General features: G+C 47.3%; 1 protein-coding gene across 2 annotated transcripts in view; it reads left to right on the plus strand.

Moving 5' to 3' along the window:
• The window catches only part of MYBBP1A (MYB binding protein 1a), a 121,803-nt gene that overhangs the window by 33,879 nt on the left and 68,638 nt on the right, over nucleotides 1-19,286 (plus strand). For both annotated transcript variants that reach the window (XM_077296482.1, XM_077296481.1), the window contains exons 13-14: nucleotides 13,547-13,655; nucleotides 15,073-15,154. In XM_077296482.1, the coding sequence (XP_077152597.1) occupies nucleotides 13,547-13,655; nucleotides 15,073-15,154 (191 nt within the window). The remainder of the gene's footprint in view (nucleotides 1-13,546; nucleotides 13,656-15,072; nucleotides 15,155-19,286) is intronic.

Below are 19,286 nucleotides of genomic sequence, written 5' to 3' on the forward strand. Positions count from 1 at the left end.
ACTCGGACGTGTCCGCTCTTCGCCAGTCGTTACACTGGCTGCCCATTCATTACAGGATACAATTCAAACTACTTGTTCTCACCCACTGTTGAGGGAGGATCTAAAGTGACCCTTCACGGTTGACCTTAGTGATTTTCAAATTAATTAACAGGGTGTTGCCGGCAACTGAGAATGACCAGACGGAGACGTAGCTCTGTTTGGGAGAATCAAAGGAGATTCCTAGCCCCCGTTTATTGTGTTGTACTTTTATCATGTTAGCAAATTCTACTTCAACCAATAGTATAAAAACACACTTTCAGCACTTAACCTATAAAAATGCAGGAAAAACTTAACCTATGAGAATACAGAAAAAATGGAAACTACATATATGGTCGTGTCTTTTTGGCACAAACAACATATTAACAGGTGCCTCAAAGCCTCAAAGTCTTATCTAGTGATACACCCCCGAGTCCCTTCCCTGGCTCGAGTTAGGGTACCGTCACACAGTACCATTTACATCGCTACGACGGCACGATTCGTGACGTTGCAGCGTCGTACATTATCGCTCCAGCGTCGTAGACTGCGGTCACACGTTGCAATCACGGCGCTGGAGCGATGCCGAAGTCCCTGGGTAACCAGGGTAAACATCGGGTAACTAAGCGCAGGGCCGCGCTTAGTAACCCGATGTTTACCGTGGTTACCAGCGTAAAAGTAAAAAAAAACAAACCGTACATGCTCACCATCTGATGTCCGTCAGGTCCCTTGCCGTCTGCTTTCCGCTCTGACTGAGTGCCGCCGTACAGTGAGAGCAGATCACAGCGGCGACGTCACTGCTGTGATCTGCTCTCACTTTCCGGCCGGTAGACAGTCAGAGCGGAAAGCAGACGGCAAGGGACCTGACGGACATCAGATGGTGAGCATGTACGGTTTGTTTTTTTTTACTTTTACGCTGGTAACCACGGAAAACATCGGGTTACTAAGCGCGGCCCTGCGCTTAGTTACCCGATGTTTACCCTGGTTACCAGCGAACGCATCGCTGGATCGCTGTCACACACAACGATCCAGCGATGACAGCGGGTGATCAAGCGACGAAAGAAAGTTCCATACGATCTGCTACGACGTACGATTCTCAGCGGGGTCCCTGATCGCTGCTGCGTGTCAGACACAGCGATATCGTATGGATATCGCTGGAACGTCACGGATCGTACGGTCGTAGCGATTAAAGTGTGACTGTGTGACGGTACCCTTAGAATACTCAAGGTCTTTACACCAACTATAAACCATAGCCTAATTAAGTAACAAAATGTTATCTTCGTGAGAAACAGGACAGAGGTACAAGCAAAAAAAATGAAGCCTTTAGTTTTGATCTTAGTTTAACCCTTCACACCACAAAGCTCTCCACAGTGCGGCACCCCCTTACATCTCCTCCCTCATTTCTGTCTATCGGCCTAGCCGACCGCTGCGCTCTGCAAACGACTTTCGACTAACCTCTGCACTAATCCGTACCTCCCACTCCCGACTCCAAGACTTCTCCCGTGCTGCGCCAATCCTCTGGAATGCTCTACCCCAAGATATTAGGACCATCCACAACTTGCATAGTTTTAGGCGCTCGCTCAAAACTCATTTGTTCAGAGCGGCCTATCACGTTCCCTAATCAGTCATTTTAGGTTTGTGTTTGTGTAGCCCATTCACTATCTCCATCTACCCCCCACTCCCTGAAGATGGCTGGACCATCATTGTAAATACATCATTGTAAATACACACCTGTACTTTGTATCTCCCCACCTCATTGTAGATTGTAAGCTCTCACGAGCAGGGTCGTCTTATTTTGTCTTATTTTTGCTTTATTACTGTATTGTTAACATTGTTACCTATGACTGTTGTGTTTGAAACTGTTAAACTGTAAAGCGCTGCGGAATATGTTGGCCCTATATAAATAAAGATTATTATTATTATAAGGAGATACTGATCAGTTTCCTGCAACTGAAATGGGAACAGTCGGCCAGAGGCTGAGAGGGACTAGTCTTGTCTCCAGCTATGGGCCCTGGCTTGACCTTTAAACTCTGTAATGTTTAACCTAACAGTATACTGGCCTGCAATTCATGTTGCCCATAGTTTTGACAGCGTGAATTGTCTGATACATTCCCTTTAAATGGAATCTGTTACCAGGTCTTTGCTACCCCATTTGAGAGCAGCATGATGTAGGGGCACAGACCTTGTTTCCAACATTCTTACGTCCTGGGATGATTGATGTAACTTTGATTAAAACTCTGTTTTGTCTGCTGCAGATCTACTAGTTCTCTGAATGCAGAGCTCTGTATAACCCGCCCACACCACTTTCGCAGATTTCTGTGTACACTGTGCATAGACGAAAAACTGCCAATCAGTGTTGGGGGCTGGGGTTATGCAGAGCTCATTAATATGGAGGACGACATGGCAGCATGTTTACTAGTGCTCTAATGATGATCACCTACAGATAAAGCTGCTAAAGCTTGCTACAGCAAGCAGCTCAGTAAGTAACACATCTCTGGAGTCTTTGTCTCTATTATGCTCTCAGATTAGGTGGCAAAAACTGGTATCCGATTCCCTTTAACATAAAAAATATAATCTGTTGACAAAATGTAATTACTCTGTCACCTCATTGGGGGACACAGGACCATGGGTGTTATGCTGCTGTCCACTAGGAGGCGACACTATGCATAATCTGAAAAAGATTAACTGTGGCTCCTCCTGTGCAGTATACACCCCTGGACGGCATCAGCCTTCTCCAGTTTTTGCTTAGTGTCGCAAAGGAGGCACACCTAAAGATTTTTACTCCGTTTTATCCGACGGGATTACAGATGAAGAAAAGAGGGTCTCCTGTGAGACTCCCGGCATGGCTCCTTCCTCGGCCCCCTATTATGGGGTGCCCAGTTGAAGTTGAGATGGCTATTCCCCATGCTGCTCCTTCCCCAGCCCCTCGGGTGCTGGTTCGAAGTCGAGACCCCCCTCCTTCCCCAATTCCTTTTGGTTTCTGGGTTGAGGTCGAGGCGAGGATAAAGGCCCCTGAAGGTGTGACAACAGCACCCTCCCTATCCCCCTCTGGGGGTATTAGGTTGAGACACCTCAGGTAGGGCCTGTACAGGCAGCATCCTACAGCTCCCAGCAATGGGCCAGCACACTGCGCCTGCATCCAGGGACCCCAGCCCAGCTGCGGGCTCCTGTTGGGGCCGGGGGGAGTGCAGGCAGGCATGGCACATGCAGACACGGGGCTCCTTGTGTCCCTGTCTGCGGCAGCACCAGCTCTATACTGCCTCAGGGGGACCCCTCACAGGGCCCCCCTCTCGCTTACAGCCCCACCGCCATCCTGCCTTTAAATACGGAGGGGTCCGGTTCAGATCCGACCCTCTCCCGGACTTTCGCGCCTACAGTGTCATACAGGGGGCGGATCGAGACAGAAAGGGCGGGTTTTTTACAGCCTTGCCGCCTTTTTCCAGCTCTCCGCCCCCTTCTCCTCCTCTCTTCTCTGTCTCTGCAGCCATTTTCGGCTGCAGATTAACCCTACATCTCCCGGTCTGCAGGACCAGGCAGCCAGTCTCCGGGGGGCACAGGACTGTGGATCTTCGGCGCTGGACCTCGGGGCACACTGGTGGGGTAAGATCACAGCTGGGTTCCTTTACTCAGCTGTGAATCCATATTACCTATAAGGCTCCCCTGTAGGTTCTCTACCCCTGTAAGGTCCATCTGCTGGCAGCACCTCTGCACTTTGTGCATTATGCAGGGCTCAAGGTCCAAGAGAACCAGGCAGAACTGCTATTATGCATTCTGCACAGCCTGCGGGACCGCTCTCCCCAGTAGTAGCACGTACCCGCATTGTCAGAACTGTATACAAACTAATGTGTCACAATGCCTCGGTGTCTAAGGCCATGTGCACACGTTAAGTATTTTTCGCGTTTTTTTCGCGTTTTTTCGCTATAAAAACGTGATAAAAACGCGAAAAAAACGCTTACATATGCCTCCTATTTTAAGTGTATTCCGCATTTTTTGTGCAAATGTAGCCTTTTTTTCCGCGAAAAAATCGCATCGCGGAAAAAAAAGCAACATGTTCATTAAAATGCGGAATTGCAGGGGATTCCGCAAACCTAGGGGTCCATTGATCTGCTTACTTCCCGCACGGGGCTGTGCCCACGATGCGGGAAGTAAGCAGATTATGTGCGGTTGGTACCCAGGGTGGAGGAGAGGAGACTCTCCTCCACGCACTGGGCACCATATAAGTGGTCAAAAAATAAGAATTAAAATAAAAAACAGTCCTATACTCACCCTCGATGTCTCCCGCCTCCACTGCACGCTGTCGCTTCGGTTCCTGTAGCTGGTGTGCGTTGAAAGACCTGCCGATGACGTCACTGTCCTGTGATTGGTCGTGAGCGGTCATGTGACCGCTCACGTGACCGGTCATGTGACCGCTCACGTGACCGTGACGTCACGGAAGGTCCTGTGCGCACAGACCAGCTATAGGAAGAGGAACGGACGCCGGTGAGGAGATGTCTGGGTGAGTATAAGCATTTTTTTATTTTTTTTATTATTTTTAAACACTCTATCTTTTACTATAGATGCTGCATAAGCTGCATCTATAGTAAAAAGTTGGTCACACTTGTCAAACGCTATGTTTGACAAGTGTGACCAACCTGTCAGTCAGTTTTCCAAGCGATGCTACAGATCGCTTGGAAAACTTTAGCATTCTGCAAGCTAATTACGCTTGCAGAATGCTAAAAAAACGCAAAAAAACGGAAAAAAAACGCGGATTTCTTGCAGAAAATTTCCGGTTTTCTTCAGGAAATTTCTGCAAGAAATCCGCAACGTGTGCACATACCCTAATGCCACGCCGGAATGGGCTACTCAGATGTCGCAATCTATGACGCAGTCTATAGATAACCTAACTTCCACATTGCTTCAGACTCTGCAGGGTCATGCCCCGGCTATGACCGTTACCCAGCAAAGGGAAAACTTGCCTCAGGGACAAGATGACCCTGGCACATCACGTCTAGACGCAAGCGGATCCATAGATCAAGTCCATCTGCGTCATCCCATAGCACACGGTCATCCCCCTCTAGGGAGAGACACCGTAGCTCCAGGTCATCTAGACCGTCCCATTCCAGGGACAGACAATGCAGATCTCCGCAATCCCCAAACAGTGAGGGCCTCCTCCCCAGCCCACCCAGCAGGGGACGCCTCAGTGATACACAGGATTCGGAAGGCATCTGCGACTCTGACTCGGACAGAGAAACGGAGGGGTCCCTGATCCCAATCCCTCCTAGCAATACAGCGCTAGTTGAAGACATAATATCGTCCATCCATCGGGTGCTGGTCATTTCTGATCCGCCACCAGAGGCCCCAGAACATAAGATTTCCTTTGAAGGACCTCTGAAGCCGCCTAAGGTTTTCTCTAACCACCCAGAGTTTAAGGCGATCCTTAAAAAACAGCTCTCACAGCCTGAAGAAAAATTCGCTAATCGCAAATATCTGGAGGCGAGGTACCCCTTCCCACAGAAGGACACCAAGGAATGGACAGATCCACCTGAAGTGGATCCCCAAGTCTCCAGGCTAGCAGTGCAGACCCTCCTTTCACTGCCAGATAGCTCAACCCTCAGGGACGCAGCAGACCGGCAGGTAGAACGCATGGCTCGTTCAATTTTCGAGGCAGCAAGGGCATCCATGGCTCCTGCGTTCCCCTCAGCTTGGGCTGCCAAGGCCATCCTGGCCTGGGCAAAGAATTTACAAGCCTTCCAAGTATCCGCTCCTGAACTGTCAGACCAAGCGGTTCAAATTGCAGTTGTAGCAGATTACATGCTCCATGCAGCTCTGGTTTCAGCAAGGGGAGTAGCGGGGATAGCATCAAACGCCATCACGATTCGGCGTATCCTCTGGCTGCAGGAATGGAAAGCGGACGCAGCCTCAAAGGAGTCCCTCACGCACCCCCCCCCCCCCTCCCTCAGTGGGAGACTTTTCGGTGAACAGTTGGACACTATGATATCCAACACCACAGGGGGTAAGAGTACTTCTCTTTCCCAACTGAAACCTAAACGCACTTACAAGAAGCGTAACCAACCTCGATTCCGATCCATTCGGAATTCCTCCGGCTGGTCCGTCTCACGTCCAGTACAAATCGTAACCGTTCCCCACGCAGGGACAACTCATGATCGACGCAAAGGTCGGACAAGACTGGCAGTCAAAAGCAGGCCAGTCTAAGCCCAGAGGAGGAAAATCCCAGACTTTCTCCTCCTCATGACGCACGGACTCCGGAAAACACCACACCAGTAGGCGGCCGACTTTTGCAAAACCGCCAGCCAAGGCTCGAGCCTACCACCAAGCGGTCTCCTCGCTTTGTCAATCAGGAGTCATAGTACCGGTACCCACTACCGACCGCTTCCGAGGGTTCTACTCCAATCTGTTCGTAGTTCCCAAGAAAGGAGGCAGCGGACGGCCCATACTAGACCTAAAACAGCTACAACAAATATGTACGGGTCCGTCACTTCCGCATGGAGTCCCTTCGGTCCATCACTGCGTCCATGGAGAAGGGAGAATATCTCGCCTCCATAGACATACAAGACGCACACCTGCATATACCTATTGCACCTGCCCATCAGAGGTTTTTTCTCAGGTTCACAATAGGCCAGGACCACTACCAATTCGTGGCTCTCCCCTTTGGACTCGCCACGGCTCCCAGAGTGTCACCAAGGTCATGGCAGCAACCATGGACGTCCTGCATTCCAGAGGCATAGTAGTCGTTCCATACCTGGACGATCTACTCATCAAGGCTCCCACCTTCAAGGTTTGCGAGCTCAGCGTCTCAATCACAACCGATACTCTCAGTCGCATGGGCTGGTTAATCAACCTACAAAGTCATCACCAACTCCGAGTCAGTCCCTGACCTTCCTGGGAATGTTATTCAACACTTCCAGGGGTCTAGTGCTCCTTCCCAAGGACAAGGCACTGGCCCTCCGACTAGCAGATGAAGAAAAGAGGGTCTCTTGTGAGACTCCCGGCATGGCTCCTTCCTCGGCCCCCTATTATGGGGTGCCCAGTTGAAGTTGAGATGGCTATTCCCCATGCTGCTCCTTCCCCAGTCCCTCGGGTGCTGGTTCGAAGTCGAGATCCCCCCCCCCTTCCCCAATTCCTTTTGGTTTCTGGGTTGAGGTCGAGGCGAGGATAAAGGCCCCTGAAGGTGACAATAGCACCTTCCCTATCCCCCTCTGGGGGTATTAGGTTGAGACACCTCAGGTAGGGCCTGTACAGGCAGCATCCTACACCTCCAAGCAATGGGCCAGCATACTGCGCCTGCATCCAGGGACCCCAGCCCAGCTGTGGGCTCCTGTTGGGCAAGTGGTCCTCAGCGGAAGCGTCCATGCCCATCAACATCCTGGAAATTCGTGCCATCCTTCTGGCATTGAGGGCTTTCCATCACTTACTGGCAGCCTCTTACATCAGGATACAGTCGGACAATGCCACGACTGTGGCATATGTGACTCATCAAGGGGGGACCCGCAGTACCCAAGCGATGCGGGAAGTGTCACATATCCTCCGCTGGGCGGAGGACACAGGGTCGGTCCTTTCGGCGGTCCACGTTCGGGTGTGGACAACTGGGAAGCAGACTTCCTCAGCCGACAAGGAATAGACTCGGGAGAGTGGTCTCTCCATCCCGAAATTCTTCAACAGATCTGTCTCCGCTGGGGGACCCCGGATGTGGACCTAATGGCATCCCATTTCAATGCCAAGGTCTCCAACTTCATTGCCAGAACACATGATCCGCGGTCGCTCGGAGCAGACGCTCTGGTTCAGGACTGGACTCAGTTCCAGCTTCTGTATATTTTTCTACCTCTCCCCCTGATATTCAGAGGGTGAGGAAGATCAAACAAGAGGGAGTTTCAACCATCCTCATTGCACCGGACTGGCCCAGACGCACATGGTACGCCGACATCGTACAACTCACAGCAGACGCCCCCTGGCGTCTCCCCGACCGCCACGATCTTCTATCACAAGGGCCGTTCTACCACCAGAACTCAAGGGCTCTCAACTTGATGGCGTGGCCCTTGAGACCTGGGTTCTAACCCAGGCAGGGCTCTCGACAGAGGTCAATGCAAACATGATCAGAGCACGGAAATCAGCCTCTGCCAAGATTTATTACCGTACCTGGAAAGTTTTCTTTACCTGGTGCGAATCTCGTGGCCAGGTTCCACTCCCTTATTCCCTACCCAAAGTTCTTGGTTTTCTCCAAGCGGGTTTGGAGGCCAGTCTGTCATTGGGCTCGCCTAAAAGCCAGGTGTCAGCCCTCTCAGTGCTTTTTCCAAAAGCGCATTGCTACCAAGCCGCAAGTAAGGCCTTTCCTTCAGGGGGTTTCCCGATTGGTTCCCCCCTACAGACGACCACTAGAAACGTGGGACCTCAACCTGGTCCTGACAGCATTGCAGGAATCACCCTTCGAACCCCTTAAGGAGGTCCCGCTCCGCCTTCTTTCCCAGAAGGTGGTTTTTTTCCTGATGGCACTCACCTCGCTATGCAAGGTGTCTGAACCGACATCACTCTCATGCAGACGGCCTTTCCTGGTTTTTCACCAGGCCAAGGTAGTTCTTCGTACGGTCCCATCCTTCCTTCCGAAGGTTGTGTCAGACTTCCACCTCCATGAGGAAATTTCACTACCATCCCTTTGTCCGGTTCCGGTTCATAGTGGAGAAGGCTCTGCATACGCTTGACCTTGTCAGGCCTTTGCGTATATACGTGTCTAGGACTGCGTCCTTCCGGAGGTCTGATTCTCCTTTCCTCCTTCCGGAAGGCGGCCACAAGGGTAGGCCAGCTTCCAAAAGCTACTCTTGCCAGGTGGATCAAATCCACCATACAAAAGGCGTACCGCCTTAAGAATCCTCCTCTTCCAGCCGGTATTACGGCACACTCTACACGGGCGGTAGGGGCCTCCTGGGCCATTCGGCACCAGGCTTCGGCACAACAAGTGTGTAAGGCGGCCACTTGGACTAGCCTACATACGTTTACTAAACACTACAGGGTTCATACCCAGTCTTCAGCGGACGCGAGCCTGGGTAGATGTGTCCTGCAGGCGGCGGTGCCCTAAGTGTACGGGCCTGTCTGCACAATATTCGTCCATTGCTTCCCACCCAGGGACTGCTTTAGGACGTCCCATGGTCCTGTGTCCCCCAATGAGGCGACAGAGTAAAGGAGATTTTTGTGTACTCACCGTAAAATCTCTTTCTCTTGGCCTCTAATTGGGGGACACAGCTCCCACCCTGTTGCCCTTTCCGGGCTGTTGTAACTGTTGAGTTCTCATATTGTTTCTTGAGCTCGTACATAGTTGCCTTCTTACAGGCATAATTATGTTATTCATGTTACGTTCCTCCTACTGCTTTGGCACAAAACTGGAGAAGGCTGATGCCGTCCAGGGGTGTATACTGCAGAGGAGGAGCCACAGTTAATCTTTTTCAGATTATGCATAGTGTCGCCTCCTAGTGGACAGCAGCATAACACCCATGGTCCTGTGTCCCCCAATTAGAGGCTAAGAGAAAGAGATTTTACGGTGAGTACACAAAAATCTCCTTTTTGCAAGGGTAATTTTCTTCATTTGAGGGCATTGTCCGACAAAAAACATAGGATATGTAATAAATATACGATTGCTGCTGTTAACCAATCTTTTGTGTCCTTCATCAGTCACAAAGAAAAGGGGTCCTAAATAGTGATGAGCGAATATACTCGTTACTCAAGATTTCTCGAGCATGCTCGAAGGTCCTCCGAGTATTTTTTAGTGCTCGGAGATTGTTTTTCTTGCTGCAGCTGAATGATTTGCATCTGTTAGCCAGCATAAGTAACGCTCGCTCTGTCTGCAACAAGCTTTCCTACATCCACGATGTTTTTGTTACTCACAAACTTTCCTTCCTCGCCATCACTGAAACCTGGCTCACCCCTTCTGACACAGCCTCTCCTGCTGCGCTTTCCTATGGTGGCTTCCACCTTTCTCACACACCCCGCCCCAGCAGCAAGCATGGCGGAGGAGTTGGTTTTCTCCTGTCAGATAACTGCTCCTTCACCCCAATCCCACTGCCACCCTCTGTTACCCTCCCTTCCTTTGAGGTGCACTCTGTGCGCATCTATGCCCCCACCAACCTCCAACTGGCTGTCATTTACCGCCCCCCAGGGCCAGCCACCACCTTCTTTGACCACTTCACCACCTGGCTACTTCATTTCCTTTCTGCGGACATCCCCACTATCATCATGGGCGACTTCAACATCCCCATTGACACTTCCCTCTCAGCTGCCACTAAACTTCTATCTCTCACTTCCTCCTTCGGCCTCACTCAATGGTCTTTTGCAGCCACTCACAAAGGTGGTCACACATTGGACCTCATCTTCACCCACCTCTGCTCCCTATCTAACCTCTCTAACTCACCTCTTCCTCTTTCTCACCACAATCTACTCACATTCTCTTCGCTCTCCACTCCTTGTCTACAATCCCCACCCCACAAACTTGCACACCCTCGCAGAAATCTTAAACACCTTGATCTACATTCACTCTCTGAATCCCTCCTCCCTCTCACAGACATGTGTTCCCTACACAATGCGGATGACGCTGCCACTCTATATAACACCACAATAGCTGCAGCTTTGGAATCTCTTGCCCCTCTCACACATACCAAAGCTCGCAAAATCAACAGACAGCCCTGGCACACCAGCCTGACCAAAGAACTGAGGCGAGCTTCCAGGGCTGCAGAGCGGAGATGGAAAAGATCCCACTCCAACAAGCACTTTATCGCATTCAAACAGTCCCTCACTACTTTCAAGACCACACTCGCCACAGCTAAACAAACCTACTTCTCGTCTCTCATATCCTCCCTGTCTCACAACCCTAAACAGTTACTCAACACCTTCAACTCTCTCCTCCGTCCCCCAGCCCCTCCTCCCTCCCCACTCATCTCAGCTGAAGACTTTGCCTCATTTTTCAAGCAGAAGATTGAGAACATCAGAGACAGTTTTAGTTGACAACCCCCAGAGCCCTTCCTCCCAACTACTCAGCCCTCCACCTCGAAAACCCAAGTTCTCCACTATTACAGAAGATCGACTCTCCACTCTCAAGATCGCATCTCACCACCTGTGCACTTGACCCGATCCCTTCCCACTTCATCCCAAACCTCTCCACAGTTTTCATCCCAAACCTCTCCACAGTCTTCATCCCACCCCTAACCCATCTCTTCAACCTATCACTAACAACTGGTGTTTTCCCCTCAAGCTTTAAACATGCCTCAATCACACCTATCCTCAAAAAGCCCTCTCGACCCATCCTCTGTATCTAGCTATCGCCCTATATCACTTCTCCCTTATGCCTCAAAACTACTGGAACAACACGTCCATCTTGAACTGTCCTCCCATCTATCTTCCTGCTCCCTTTTCGACCGCTTACAATCAGGCTTCCTGTCACACCACTCCACTGAAACTGCTCTAAGGTCACCAATGATCTATTAACCGCCAAGAGCAAGCGACGCTTCTCTATCCTCCTCCTCCTGGACCTGTCCTCTGCCTTTGACACAGTGGACCATTCCCTATTACTACAGACCCTTCTCTTCCCTTGGCATCACATACTTGGCCCTATCCTGGATCTCGTCATACCTAACTGACCGAACATTCAGCGTCTCCCATTCACACACCACCTCCTCACCTCGCCCCCTAGCTGTCGGAGTCCCGCAAGGTTCAGTTCTAGGGCCCCTGCTCTTCTCCATTTACACTTTTGGCCTGGGACAGCTCATAGAACCTCACGGTTTTCAGTATCTTCTCTATGCTGATGACACACAGATCTACATCTCTGGACCAGATATCACCACCCTACTAACCAGAATCCCTCAATGTCTATCCGCTATTTCATCCTTCTTCTCCGCTAGATTTCTAAAACTTAACATGGAGAAAACAGAATTCATTGTCTTTCCCCCATCTCACGCTACCCCCCCCCCCAACGAACCTATCCATTACAGTAAACGGCTGCCCACTCTCCCCAGTCCCACAAGCTTGCTGTCTCGTTGTAATCTTTGACACTGATCTCTCCTTCAAACCGCATATCCAAGCCCTTTCCACTTCCTGCTGCCTTCAACTCAAAAATATTTTACGGATCCATACATTCCTAAACCAAGAATCTGCAAAAACCCTAGTCCATTTCCTCATCTCCCGCCTCGACTACTGTAACCTCCTGCTCTGTGGCCTCCCCTCTAACACTCTCGCACCCCTCCAATCTATTCTAAACTCTGCTGCCTGACTAATCCACCTGTCCCCCGCTATTCCCCGTCCTTTCCCCTCTGTCAATCCCCTCACTGGCTCCCCATTACCCAGAGACTCCAGTACAAAACCCTAACCATGACATACAAAGCCATCCACAACCTGTCTCCTCCATACATCTGTGACTTCGTCTCCCGGTACTTTACTGCATGCAACCTCCGATCCTCACAAGATCTCCTTCTCTACTCCCCTCGTTATCTCCTCTTCCCACAATCGCATACAAGATTTCTCTCACGCATCACCCCTACTCTGGAACTCTCTACCACAACATATCAGACTCTCACCTACCATCGAAACCTTCAAAAAGAACCTGAAGACCTACCTCTTCTGGCAAGCCTACAACCTGCAGTAACCACCGATCGACCAAACCACTGCACAACCAGCTCTATCCTCACCTACTGTATTCTCACCCATCCCTTGTAGATTGTGAGCCCTCGCGGGCAGGGTCCTCTCTCCTCCTGTACCAGTTGTGACTTGTATTGTTCAAGATTATTGTACCTGTTTTTATTATGCATACCCCTCATCACATGTAAAGCGCCATTGAATAAATGGCGCTGCTATAATAATAAATAATAATAAGTACATGTGGGGATTCCGGCAAGAAAAACTAAATCTCCGAGCACTAGAAAATACTCGGAGGACCCCCTAGCATGCTCGAGAAATCTCGAGTAATGAGTATATTTGCTCATCACTAGTCCTAAAGTGTTCGGTGAGAAAGAAATAGTAAATTGAGCAGTTGTCACACATGTTAACTCCGATCTATAGAAATGGTAGTCACACATTCTTTATATCACTAGATTCACACAAGGGACTTTAGGTCCCAGCAACCAGACCCCCTGTACTCAAACATTTACAGTATCCGAAGTATAAATTGGGTGAATGATCAGTGTCCATGTAATGTGATCACATGGTGCCTTTTGACCATTCAGTATTGGATCAAGTCAGAAAGTAGTTTTTTGTTATTTTTTAATTTAATTGACCTTACAGATCATAACCGGTTCTTTTGAAGCCTGGGGCCACAGTCCTATTGTTGTGTGACCCCTCTCATTCCATGCAACTGAATGTATTCCTCTGGACTGCAATAGTCTCTCCAAAAAGTCTGCAGCATTCTGCTCACAGCTGTCTTTCACAATGTGAAGACTTATATATCCCTTACCACAGTGGTTACAATAAATCGATCAATCTTTTTTTTGCTTCTGTACTGTATAAGATTTTACTGGTTGCGCTGTTTTCTACAAAAGGATTAATTGTAAGAATGTATTTCTTTAAGAATGATACAACAAGTGGAAGCTCTTCAGAAGAAAGCCAAGAAGTCAAATAGTATGGAGTTATCGTCCTATCAGCAGCTGCTATTACTTGTTGGAATTCATCTTTTGAAGGTAAACTTTTTAAACGTACTATATATATTGTACACCAATTTACTGAATGCATCATGTAGCTTCCTTGGATGTTAGGATATTGGGTTAATTCATCCTTTGTAATTGGGGTCCTTAATTCGTGTGTCCCCATAAATATGCAATTTACTGTAGGTCACGAGTTACAATTTAGGCCCAGTTACAAATGTAAAGGTTTTAACTCCTACATAGTCATTTGTGGCATATTTCAGAGATGGATGATAAATGTATGACTGTTGTGAGTCCAGACACAACTTTCTACACCTGCTGTGTTGAGAACTCTACACTTTTATGGCTCCACTTGGTAAGCGTCAGGCTGACCCATGAGTCTGTGGCACTTCGCTTATCGTGATCAGTTAGGGGGCAGATTCATTGATGCCATAATTTTAAATAATTAGAATACCCCAATCAAATACCTAGTTTATATTTTTGTTGTGTGGTTTGGCCTCAATTAAAGGTGGCTGTCGCCTCCAAAACACATATTAAACTAAGAATATGGTCACATTGGGGACTTAACCTTTAGTGTAGTAATCATTTTTTCTCCTTCGCCTCATTGGTGGACACAGACCGTGGGTGTATGCTGCTGCCACTAGGAGGCTGACACTAAGTGATACATATAGATTAGATCCTCCTCTGCAGTATACACTGCCCACTGGCTCCAGCCGAACCAGTTCATGCTTAGTGTCTGTAGGAGGCACTTGGGTCTGATATTCAGACCACAATCTACCTTTCATTTTTTTCACTTTTTACTTTGTTATTAATTTTTTTTTTTCGAGGATTATAGGGGGTGACGGATCCCTTCAGGGTTCCGATCTCCCCAAACCAAGAACAGGCGGGAACGTGGAGTGTTGCCTCCACGTACCCCCTCCTGCAACCAGGCGTAGTACAGCTGGACCGACAGCCCTGTTCAATCCTGGGGAAGTTAACCCCTAGGATGTACAGGGGCATCTATGGCATCCGTGCGGCCCCCATTGCATCAGCACTAACAAACAGCGGTGATGGAAGGAGGCGGACGGTCCCTCTCCACCTCCCTAACAAAGGGATGGAGGGTTCCTACACCATCCATGCAGTAGCACCTAACCTCTTTGCAAAGCGTTCCATATGGAGATGGTCTCTGCGATTTATCTCCTGGGCACTGCAGGTCAGTCGGCAGGAGGGCTCCGGTAGCTAAACAAGGAAAAAAAAAAAAAAAGCATAAAATAACACAAATACACTCCTAAGGCCCATGTTATTTAAGCCCTGGTCTCCTGTAAAAAAAGACAAAACCAATATCCCTCGGTGCAATCACCGCTAGCACCGTGAGAAATTTCTTATTGATCTAGTTATGTTTGATAGAAACATATCTGACAATATTTTAATCTTCCTCTTCTTTTATAAATTGATTTTCTGATTATTTATTTAGACTGCTGATGAGAGTGTGGAATTGTTAAATGATATCCACAACTGTCTGGAAAAAGCGCTGAGCAAAAAATCAAAGAAAAAAGGTTTGTTAAGCATTAACATATGTCTGCATGTAAATTAAGAACTGTCTAACAAAATTATAATTATTATAATATGCAAGGACAGAGCAATTCTGCTGTCATTTACTATGTAATATATACCTATAAGCTATTATTAAAGGGGTCCTGTCATCAGAAAAATGCTGCCCAAGCAGTCAGTGTGAATCTGGCTCTTGCTCTACCATTACAGCCAGGTATGTGTTTTGGCAGACTAGGTTGATGTGCTTGGGCGGCTTCCCTCTGCCATGAATCCTTTTTCTCCCTTTGTGTGCACATAGAGACTTTTTGGCATAAACCTAGCCACTTATGATGCTGATCAGATGGCTTTCATTAATAAATTATTGACTAATCCAGTAATACATTGTGTTTTTATGAATCCAAAATATTATTACAGATATACAGTGACAGAATACTTTAATAAACCACCAACGTTTCATTTCTCCCGTACCTTGATTACGCTGTGGTTTTCTACAAAGACAAAAATGTATCAATACAGGAAGCAAGATGTAGCATACACCAATCAATATGGAACTGAAAACATGTCTTGAATGAAATAAGGCAAAAATCATATATGAGGAACTGTTGCCAGTAAACATATGGAGAGATATAACATAAAACACATATATAAAAGTTCTCAGTCATATTAATCAACAACACAAAGGCAAAACCTTTGATTTGGCTCTTATATCTTGTCCGTGTTATTGGAGGACACAAATGATGACCTTGCCACTGGGAGGTAGAAACTAGGAAAAGCACTGTTAGCTCCACATGCTTAGGCCATGTGCACACGTAGGTTCGGGTCCCTGCGGGTTCTCCCGCAGCGGATTTGATAAATCTGCAGGGCAAAACCGCTGCGGTTATCCCTGCAGATTTATCACGTTTTGTCTTGCGGTTTCCACTGCGGGTTTTGGTTTTACTATTGATGCTGCATATGCATCATCAATAGTAATGTTAAAAATAAAAAAAAAATGGTTATACTCACCCTCTGACGTCCCGATCTCCTCGGGGCTGCACGCGGCGGTCCGTTTCCAAAGATGCTGTGCGAGAAGGACCTTCGTGACGTCACGGTCATGTGACCGCGACGTCACCGCAGGCCCTGCTCGCACAGCAAACCTGAGACCGGACGGCCGCGTGCAGCTCTGAGAGGTGAGTATAGCATTATTTTTTATTTTAATTCTTTTTTTTTTAACCACAAATATGGTTACCAGGGCCTGGAGGAGAGTATCCTCTCCTCCACCCCGGGTAGCAACCGCACATTATCCACTTACTTCCCGCATCGTGGGCACAGCCCCATGCGGGAAGTAAGTGGTTCAATGCATTTCTATGTGTGTAGAATCGCTGCGATTCTGCACAAAGAAGTGATATTCTGCGGGTTGTAAACCGCTGCGTTTCTGCGCGGTTTTTCCCGCAGCATGTGCACAGCGGTTTCCCATTGGTTTACATGTTTACTGTAAACGCAATGGAAACTGCTGCGGACCCGCAGCATCAAAATCGATGTGGTTCCGTGGTAAAAAACGCAATGTGTGCACATAGCCTAATACTCCTCCTGCTGAGGCTATGATTATTTCTCCCTTTTATAACCCAGTTGAAGGGGGCAGAGTGATTCCTAAATCCACTGCTGTTTGCCTTTGCTCAAAAAATAAAAGCAAGCACATAAAATGTATATAAAAATCATCAGTCACATTAAAGCAGAAAAGGGAAGTTCAAGTTAAATCATATAGAGAATCTATGGTAGATTATGCAGCATACCGGTTGCTGTAATGAATATAAAAAGTCTATACACCACTACACTGTTAAACATCAGGTTGTAAGTTATCAGTCAGGAGAAGACTAACTATTTTTTTCCAACGCATTAGATGTACAGTTGTGCTCAAAAGTTTACATGCACCCCGGCAGAATTTGAGGTCAGGAGACTAGGATGGCCACTCCAAAACCTTTACTTTGTTCTGCTCTAGCCAATGACAGGTCGATTTGGCCTTGTGTTTTAGATCGTTGTCATGTTGGAACTTCCAAGTACGTCCCATTCGCAGCTGATGAGTGCAAATTTACCTCCAGCATTTGCAGATAAGGTGCTGCATTCATCTTTCCTTCAACTTTGACAATGTTTCCTGTGCCTTTGTAGCTCACACATACCCAATACATCAGCGATCCACCTCCGTGCTTTACAGTAGGAGTAGTGTTCCTTTCATCATAGGCCTTGTTGACCTCTCTCCAAATGTAACGTTAATGATTGTGGTCAATAAGTTCAGTTTTGGTCTCATCACTCCAAATTACCTTGTTCCAGAAGTTTTGAGGCTCGTCTCTGTGCTGTTTTGTGTATTGTAGGCGAGATACTTTGTGGCATTTGCGCAGTAATGGCTTTCTTCTGGCAACTTGACCATGCAGCCCATTTTTTCTTCACGTGCCTCCTTATTTTGCATCTTGAAACAGCCACACAGCTAGTTTACAGAGAGTCCTGTATTTCAGCTGATGTTATTTGTGGGTTTTTCTTTGCATCCTGGACAATTTTCCTGGCAGTTGTGGACAACATTTTTGTTGGTCTACCTGACCGTGGTTTTGTTTTTAGAGCCCCTGATTTTCCATTTGTTAGGCTGTGTGCACACGTTGCAGATTTTTTGCATTTTTTTTGTTTTTTCGCTATAAAAACGCTGTGAAAAAAAGCATATATTATGCATCCCATCATTTAGAATGCATTCCACAATTTTTGTGCACATGATGCGTTTTTTTTTTCTGCAAAAAAAACGCATCGCGGTAAAAAATGCAGCATGTTCATTAATTTTGCGGATTTCCCACTATATTATTGCATTGGGAACCTCTGGAAAAATCCGCAAAAAAATGCACCAACAGAGCACCAAAAACGCGAGAAAAACTCATGCGGATTTCTTGAGGAAAATGTCCAGTTTTGCTCAGGAAATTTCTGCAAGAAATCGTGAACGTGTGCACATAGCCTTAATCACAGTTTAAACGCTGCTGACTGGCATTATCAATTCCTTGGATATCTTTTTGTATCCCTTTCATTGTTTTATACAGTTTAACTACCTTTTCCCAAAGATCCGTTGACAATTCTTTTGCTTTCTCCATGACTCGCAATCCAGAAACGTCAGTTGCTAGATGAAAGATGCAAGAGTCTGTCTGGATCCCAGAAACTCACTCTGCTTGTAATAAGTGTGTGTGTGCATAAAAGCTAACAGGTCACAGGTGAGATTGTTACCTTTAGTAGCCATTCAAACCCATTTGTGTCAACTTCTGTGCATGTTATCAGGCCAAGATCACCAGGGTATGTGAACTTTTGATCATGGTCATTTGAATGTTTTGGGTTGTCATTATGATTTAAAAAGCGAAAACACAGTAGTTTGGCAATAAATGGCTTCACAAAACCACTAACCATGAGTGGAGAAAAAGTTTTGGTGTTATCACTCATATTCTCTGATAAAAGGCCAGGAAAGCAAACATTCTGCCGGGGTATGTAAACTTTTGAGCACAACTGTAACGTGTAGCACTGTTGAAAATGGTTATCAGAAAGTGGCTTAAATTTGGCACAGCAGTGATGTTACTAGAACTAGATGTCCCTTAAAAATAGATAAAAATACCAGAAGAAAATCCGCTTGGGAGGCTGCCAAAAAGCTTACAGCAGCGTTAAAGGAGCTGCAAGAATTTCTGTCAGGTACTAGTTCTGTACTGCTTGTGCCAAGAATCTTCCATATTTTTCGTGTCTGGCCTGTGGTGCACGGTGACAAGACTGAAGCCATTTTTTTTTTGTGTAAGGAAAACATCCAAATCCTACATCAAGTCTGCCAAAAGTATGTGAGAAAACATGTTCTGGTCTGATGAGACAGACCAAGGTTGAACTTTTTGGCCATAATTCCAAAAGGTATTTTTGGCTCAGAGCCAACACTGCACATCATCAAAAGAACCCCACACCTGTAGTGGAGCATGCTGGAGGCAGCATTATGCATTGGGGCTGTTTTTCAGTATCTAGAAATGTGGGGGGTTCAGTCAAGTTGGAGAGAATTACGAACAGTTCCAAATATCAGTCCATTTCAGGCCTCTATTAAAAATTTGAAAATGAAGACAAATTTCACTTTTAAGTACGACCATAGCATACCTCCAAATCAAC

Source organism: Ranitomeya variabilis, chromosome 3 (assembly GCF_051348905.1).
Source record: "Ranitomeya variabilis isolate aRanVar5 chromosome 3, aRanVar5.hap1, whole genome shotgun sequence".
In the NCBI taxonomy this organism is placed as follows: domain Eukaryota; kingdom Metazoa; phylum Chordata; class Amphibia; order Anura; family Dendrobatidae; genus Ranitomeya; species Ranitomeya variabilis.